Source organism: Colobus angolensis, unplaced genomic scaffold (genome assembly GCF_000951035.1).
Source record: "Colobus angolensis palliatus isolate OR3802 unplaced genomic scaffold, Cang.pa_1.0 Scaffold605, whole genome shotgun sequence".
NCBI lineage: Eukaryota > Metazoa > Chordata > Mammalia > Primates > Cercopithecidae > Colobus > Colobus angolensis.
The window spans coordinates 655,607-663,990 of NW_012119655.1; the positions used below are offsets into that span (position 1 = coordinate 655,607).

Here is an 8,384-nt window from a genome sequence, read left to right on the forward strand (position 1 = left end):
GTCCATAGGAGAAACTTGCAAAGAGATGAGGCTAGAAAGGTAGGTGTTGCCAGATTGTGAGTGTTATTGCCAAATTGTTTGAATTTATCCTCCTAATAGAATAAGCCATAAAGTGTGTTATTTAAGTAGAGAAGTGGCAGTATCAGAAAAGTTATTTTTGTCAAGATAGCTGATGAATATGAAGGGTGAATTGAAGAAAAGATAGACTAAAGGTAGGAAGGTGAATTTTTAGTTTGGGTCAGACAGTAAATTAGGCCATTAGTGAAACAGGAAACTCAGATAAACAAGTAACTTTCCAGGGAAAATAATGAGTTTTGGTGTGGACATTCTGAACTTGAAGTACTTACAGAACATATGTGTAGAGATGTCCTGTGGAATTTTATAAGTGTTTGTCTGAAACTCAGAAAAGATGCTAAGAAACTTAGGAATCAATTGTTGATTTTAAATGTTATCTTCGCTCTTTAATTAACGTATATTGAGTGCTGTTTTATGTTAGAATACAAAAATAAGATGCCCTCTATGCTCTTGAAGTTTATATATTAGAGAAGCAACTGTATACAAAACTAAGGAAAAATATGTTTTGAATGTGAGAGAATGTTGTTCATGTATGTGATAACTTTTAGGGCAGGGGAAGGACAAAGAAGGAAGAGGCCAATTATCTATGGGAGAGGGTTAGGAAACACTTTCTAAAAGAATTGATGCTTAAGCTGCATGTTGAAAGCTGATAGATGCTCTTCACATAAACCAGAATAGGAAAGACTTTCCAGGCATAGGGTGAAGTGGCATTGTGAAGCAGCGTGGCATATTCAAGGACTGCAAATAATTCTTACAATCAGTTTAGTGGTGCACTGAGAGATGAGACTGTGCAGACAGGAATCCAAATCAAGCATTGGGCACAAAGAGGTGGTTATGCACAATGCTAGGAAATCTGACCTTTCAGATTTGGAAGGTAATGAGACACTGAAAAGGAGTTTTAAGTAGGAGAGTGGTGAATGAAGATGCTTACTTACAAAGATCACTCAGGCAGATGTATGGATGATGAAATGGAGACTGTTGAGAAACTAGGTAAGAATGTTAGTTCTGAGACAACTTCAGAATGGCCAGGTGAGAGGATATGAAGGCTTAAGATGGGTAATTCAGGTGGGAGGGAGCATACACAGGAGAGTTATAAGATATATTAAATAACCTTAAGTAGCAAACCTTGTGTGCCTGCTAGTTGCCTAAAAGATTTAATGCACCATAAGAAGTAATTAGTCTAGCATATTATTCAATTCTTGAGTAGAAAATGCCCAGCAATGTTTGAAATATAAAGCAAGTATTTTTCTTTTATTTTCCCCCAAACCTCCCACCCCAGCCTCCGAGGTGAGTTAGCATCTCTACAACTGTCTAGATCCTGGGTCCTGGGAGCTCGAGGTGAATACTAATCTCCTTGTGGGCACTAAACGACACACTGACCCTCTCAAAGTGCTACTATCCTGTGGCATCAAATGGCTTCGTACATCACTTTCCCAGTCTTTTATCCCCAAGTCTGATCTATTACCCTGAAAGAACTGTTCGTCTTTAAAGGTTCCAACTGTAAGAACAGATCACTTACTAGGTGACTGCTGATCATTCACTCAAGCAGTCTCAAACTATGGGTATGATCTTTTAAGTTTATGTAGTCCTTTCTGGTAGAACAAATCTCAGGTGTCTTCAGTCTTTTGTATCCTATCATGTTTTCAAACATTCTTCCATCTTTCCAAATCAAAACCCACTTTGGGGTTTCTTCCCACAATTCTTCAAATTCATTATAATTTTCTGTTTAGCCTGTGGTCTAATTAGACTAATACGTCTCCCTACTTGCCTTTAATTCACAAATTACCCCGATTTTACAGAGGGAGATACCAAGGCCAAGAGAAACAAAAATGCCCTGCCACACAGCAAATCCATCTCACATCTGGTATCAGAACACAGAAAAACTCTTTAAAGCAAGTATTTTTAAATTGATGGCTATTTTTAGTTATCTCTTACCATATTAAAATTGGATGAATCATTCCATACCCACAGATAAGTTTTTGCTAGGGAACGGGGGAAGGAGAATGGACTGGCTAGTGAGAACAGATTATGGGTGGGACTGTGAAAAAATGACCTTCCACATGATAATGATCCTGATACTAAGAGGAGGAAAGAAATAGAAAAGCTAGAAAATGGTATACATGGTATATACATGGTTACTTCTGATGGCCAGAGATAGGGAGATCCCAAAGGGGGTTTTGATTTGGAAAGATGAAAGAGTGTTTGAAAACATGAGAGGAGACAAAAGACTGAAGACACCTGAGGTTTGTTCTACCAGAGAAGAAACCAAGCCAAGGCTGCAGAGAAAGTCCCAGTTGTTAAGAAAAGGCTAGGAATTTTCTCCCTCTACTGATTTGTGTCTTCCACACTGAAAGATGGTGACCAGTAATGGCCACTTATGTTTATGAAATTTGGGGTGAGGATTAAAGTGAACAATAATTGGCCAACTGTAATACTAAAGTAGAACCCCATCATTAAATATACAAAAATGATATTTCAAAAAGCAAAAATATGATTAGGTACTATGTTAAGTTTATGTATTACTTTGGATCATAGCATTTTTACTTTGGATTTTATGCAAAAAAAAAAAAGACGTAAGCATGTTTAACCAAATTTGTAGTTTCATGAAATAGTTTTCTTCTTTATGCCCAGTTTTCCAAAGTCTTTGAATTATGAGACTCAGGATGAGAAAATCTAATTAATGAGAAAAAAGTATTTGAAAATATTTTGAAATCAATTCGAGGAATTAATTTCATACAAAGATTTAAATAGTGTTTGTTAAGCACTGATATTGCCTCTGTTGTGTCTAATTAGAGCAAGAAGCAGGAATGGTTATATTTTTTATGAAATGGTTAATTTATAAATTTTTCAGACCAGTATTTTTCATGGGACATACTCAATAAACTGAATTCAAATTGTATTATTTAAAAATTCAGTCTTTGACTAGGTGCAGTGGTTTATGCCTGTAATCCCAGCACTTTGGGAGGCCGAGGCAAGAGGATCACTTGAGGCTCAGAGTTCAAGACAAACCTGGGCAACACAGTGAGATCCTGTCTCTCCAAAAAATTAAAAACTTAGCCAGGCATAGTGGCACATGCCTATAGTCCTAGCTACCTGGGAAGCTGAGGTAGGAGGATCTCTTGAGCCCAGAAGTTGAAGGCTACAGTGAGCTGTGATTGTACCACTGCATTCCAGTCTGGATAATAGAGTGAATCTCTATTTCTAAAAAAAATTAAAAATAAAAATTCAATTTTTAAAAGCAACAGTTTTCACATGCATACATGTTGATTCTATTAATAGATCTTAGATTTTATGATATTCTAATACTTTATTATGAAGTTAATACATTTTAGAAAGAGACCTAAGCACACTAGATTGTTAAGAAAGAACATCAGTATATAATAAGAGCTGTAACTGAAGTGAAGAGTTTGAAAGTCAGTAGAGGTGAAAAAATCTCACCCGATAGGTTGAAGGTAGATACAGCGTTGTTGATGTTAAGAACAGTATATATAAGCTGGATGCAGTGGCTTATGCCTGTAATCCCAGTACTTTGAGAGGCCAACACAGGGGGATCACGAGCTCAGGAGATCGAGACCAGCCTGGTCAACATGGTGAAACCCTGTCTCTACTAAAAATAAAAAATAAAAAAAGCCGGGCGAGGTGGCGGGCGTCTGTAGTCCCAGCTACTCGGGAGGCTGAGGCAGGAGAATGGTGTGAACCCAGGAGGTGGAGCTTGCAGTGAGCTGAGATCGTACCATTGCACTCTAGCCTGGGCAACAGTACAAGACTCCATCTCAAAAAAAAAAAAAAAAAGTATGTATAAGGGATAGATGTGTGGAATAAGCATGTTCACAGAATTGGAAATAAAGATCTTTTTTCCAGCACGAGTTTTTATCATAGTAATAGTTGGTTATTCTCTGAACATGATTTACTTCATGCAGTTCACTAAAACACAGTTAGGAGATCACATTCTCTCCAAGGGCGGAAGAAAAAACTATTATGTTGCAGGCCACACTGCTGCTTTGTTTTAATGGCTTTGTGCTTTCTTTATTATAACAATGGACAATAAGAGTCATAAGAATATGTTAGTGCCTCTGAGCTAACAATAATGTTGATGCTAAAGGAAGAAGAAAGGCCACTGCTTTTAACAAAAATTAGATGTTTAAATGTCAAGTGTACTTAAATGATTAGGTATTATAGCAATACCCTTTGTAAGTGGAATTGCCTCCACAGCTTGACCTTGTTAGCCCTAAATGTACTAAGTTCCTACTGAAACTCCTGTCACCCACCAAATTATCTGATAATTCTTTCCACCAACAGCTTAATCAAACCATCTTCTACCAAATGTGTTCAGAACTGGAGTAAAGTCTGATCAGTTCATTACTGCTGTTTCTCTTTGCTGTGTGGAGTTAAAAACCAATGCTTTTATAGTCCAACAGTAGCTGCTGTTCTGTTGTTAATATAAACTTAAGTAGACAAGCTCTTAGGGTTCCTTGCAGCAAGACAGCTCCACTTCTGTATTGCTAGGCTCCATCAGAGGACTGCTTCTGGTGCTCAGCCCTTCCATTCCATAGACAGAGCCACTTCCCAGGGGTCAGTGAGCCCAAACCTTTGTCCCCCATCCCTCCCCAGGGGCTTATATCTAGGGGTTGGGTAACTTTTCTTTTTGAATTTCAAAATGCAAAGGGTCTGATTTCTCCCCTGCTTTGACAGTAGAGCCAACCATTTACCCCTCCACCCTTCTGAAAGTGTCGGCATGTAAACAAAGCTTTGATTAGATGGGCCACTTTCAGTGATTCTAAAATGATTTTCTGGCATCTCTTTGAGTAAAGAAAATGTAGGGCTTCTCAGTGCACTTAGAGTTAAAAAAGAAAAGAGAACAAAACCAACTTGATTGCTGACATTCGTGCAGGAAAAAAATTTTTAAATATGCACCTGGAACTCTGTAGCCCCTAACTCTCCATGGAGGGGAGAGGGAAGTTTATAAAATGTAAAATTTAGAATCTTTAAAAACCATGACATTCCTTAAGATTGTGGATCTCAAATTATAGTAAAATAACTTGAGTTTAAGAAAATGAAGAGTATAAGTTTGATTAGGGATGGAGGGTGAGAGGAGCTTGCCAGATGGGCCATATCATAATGGGCTTTATATTCTTTGCAAAAGCAGTTGGATTTTATCTTGTAGTCAGTGGGGAGCAAATTAAAAGATTTTAAGCAGTGTATATTCTAAAAAGATCACTGTGGGTTGGGTGGCTGGCAGGGGATTGGAGGATGAAGAAAAGTTTGTTAATGGGGGCAAACATAGAGTTAGATAGAAGACAATATTTTTTATATTTCAAAATAACTAGAAGGGAGGACTTGAAATGATACCAACACATAGAAATGATAATTACTCAAGGTGATGGGTACTTCAGATGTCCTGACTTATTACACATTCTATGCATGTTACAGTCACATCTACCTCATACATATGTAAAATATTTTGTGTCAATAAAAGAAAAACACATGGAGAGATTTTTTAAAAAATCACTGTGCAAGCAGTGTAGTTGGAGGTGGGCCCTTGAAGGAACTGGGGAGATAGTTGATTTTCTGTGCTTTAGTTGTCTAGGCAAGAGGTATGAAGGACCCTACCCTAAAGCATAAGAACTGGGAATGGAGAGGAACCAGATATGATAGAGAAAGAGGGTGTAATAAATGAGATGCTTAGTTTTAGACATGTCACATTGAATTAATTTTAAGTTTATCCAGAATACGCATGGATAAAAAAGATGTTGATATTTTTTGCTTTTTACTATAGTAAAGAGTTTCTGATAATTATATTTGCGTCTGGCCTGTTAAGTAGATTATCGTCTAAATAACTGTTCTTTCTGTAATTTTCTTTGATACAATAGTCATTTTAAATGGAGTAAAAAAAACAAAAACCAAAAAAAAAAAAAGAACCTTTTTTGTGTATGTTGTTTTTGGTCCCAGTTTATTTGGGAACAAGTTTATGTAGAAATTGCCCTTAAACCAGGTTTCATGAATAGGTCTTTTGGAATAGAGTTCCTTATCTTGTAATTAGGCTACTCAAAATGAAGAAGTTTAAAAATGTTGCCACAGACACTGATCAGAAAATAAATATTTTATTAAAATTGAGAGCCTGCAAAGAAAAGTCTGGAGGGTTTTTTCCCCCCAGAAGTTGTACAATAAATCATTTATTTTTGTGTTTGTGCTTAATATCCCAAAGTTGTGGGAGTTAGTGAAGCCTACGAGGATGCGGCCAATTGTCTCTGGTTATTAACTAACTCCAAGCCTTGTGCCAACTGTAAGTCTCCAATACAGAAGAATGAAGGCTGCAATCACATGCAGTGTGCTAAGGTAAGAAGTTAAAGAGGATTTTTCATGCTTTGCATTTGGAATCTTAATTTAGTTTGATTGTCAATCCAAAGGATAAATTATTTGAGGGGGCCTGGTACAGTGGCTCTTGCCTATAATCCCAGCACTTCAAGAGGTTGAGGCAGGGGTTCAAGACCAGCCTGAGCAAAGTAACAAACCCCCAAAACCCCATCTCTACAGAAAGAAAAACAAAAACAAAAGGTAAGGGTAAGAATCTGTGGTATTCAACCAGAAGATCAGAAATTCATGAATCCTTCCTTGCTAGTCACCTTCCCCAGTGAGAGTCTTGAGAGAGTTTGTGTGTGTGTGTGTGTGTGTGTGTGTGTATGTATATGTGTGTGTATGTGTGTTATCCAATGATTAACAAAGTGCTGCCTTATATAGATCTCTTGTGAAGCTGGTTTTGGAGCATACGGCTTAGACTCAAGGCCCAAACTAGGCCCAAATCCAGTCCATATACTGTCTCCATACAGTTGGCCCTCTGTATCCATGAGTTTCATATTGCTGAGTTCTGCATTCATGGATTCAGCCTACCATGGATCAAAAATACTTAGGGAAAAAAATTGCATCTGTATCGAACATGTACAGATTTTTTTTCTTGTAATTATTCCCTAAACAATGCAATATGACAACTATTTACATAGCATATACATTGTAAGATATTATAAGTAATCTAGAGATTATTTAAAGTATACTAGAGGATGCAAATAATACACCGCTTTATATTAGGGACTTGATTATTCTCAGATTTTGGTGTTTGCAGGAGGTCCTGAAACCAATCCTCTGTGGATACCAGGGAACACCTGTATATAGATGTCTGTATAATACAAGAACCCAAAGTAATGGCCAGAGTTTAGGACTGCTAATAAAACAATCAATAAAATAAGTAACTCTTTATTATGTTGAAAATGAAAATGCCAACAAAGATTCACTTGGCTGAAAAATACGTAATATAAATGATTAATGTTAGAGGTCAAAAGGCTAGATAGAATAACTACCCTCTTTAATTACTTGTACAGGAAGAAACAGCAGTGTGTTTAAAACAACTATGCTGGTATATTATTAATAACATTTTATTATTAATAACCTACCTACATTTATGAACTTTTTTTGGTTTAAAATTATAATGATATTCTGATTTTTTTTGCTTTACCATTGGAAATGTCATCTATGTATAAAATGATTATTTAAAGTTATTGAGAGGAAAATGTATTTTTTTTTTCCTAATTTAAACATGAAGGAAATTTAAATGGTTAAGATTCCAGTAAAATATAATAATATCTTCTAGGTATTACTTGATTTTTAACTTTGAAGTTTAATGATTATTACTATACTTGCAAAAGAATGGCAGGTACAAAATGATTTTTATAAGTCTGTATTACTGTTAAATTAACATAAATGAATTGGCTTAGTGAGGCAGTAATAATGATTCTCTAAGAGGCAGGAAGAAAAACCTAGGGCAGTGTTATGAGGAAAATATTCGAAAGTGTTATTTATTGTTCAGCTGAGGATCCAGCCAAAATTATTTCATCTATTTGCGATCTTATCTCCAAAGAGAATGTTAGACCAATATCCCTGATGAACATCGATGCAAAAATCCTCAATAAAATACTGGCAAACCAAATCCAGCAGCACATCAAAAAACTTATGCAGCAAGATCAAGTTGGCTTCATCCCCGGGATGCAAGGCTGGTTCAACATATGCAAATCAATAAACGTAAACCATCACATAAACAGAACCAAAGACAAAAACCACATGATTATCTCAATAGATGCAGAAAAAGACTTTGACAAAATTCAACAGCCCTTCATGCTAAAAACTCAATAAACTAGGTATTGATGGAATGTATCTCAAAATAATAAGAGCTGTTTATGACAAACCCACAGACAGTATCATACTGAGTGGGCAAAAACTGGAAGCATTCCCTTTGAAAACTGGCACAAGACAGGGATGCC

At 36.4% G+C, this 8,384-nt stretch overlaps 1 protein-coding gene across 2 annotated transcripts in view; it reads left to right on the forward strand.

The window, feature by feature from the left end:
• The window catches only part of ANKIB1 (ankyrin repeat and IBR domain containing 1), a 165,118-nt gene that overhangs the window by 138,578 nt on the left and 18,156 nt on the right, over positions 1-8,384 (forward strand). For both annotated transcript variants that reach the window (XM_011963243.1, XM_011963244.1), the window contains exon 11: positions 6,281-6,411. In XM_011963243.1, coding sequence (XP_011818633.1) covers positions 6,281-6,411 — 131 coding nt within the window. The remainder of the gene's footprint in view (positions 1-6,280; positions 6,412-8,384) is intronic.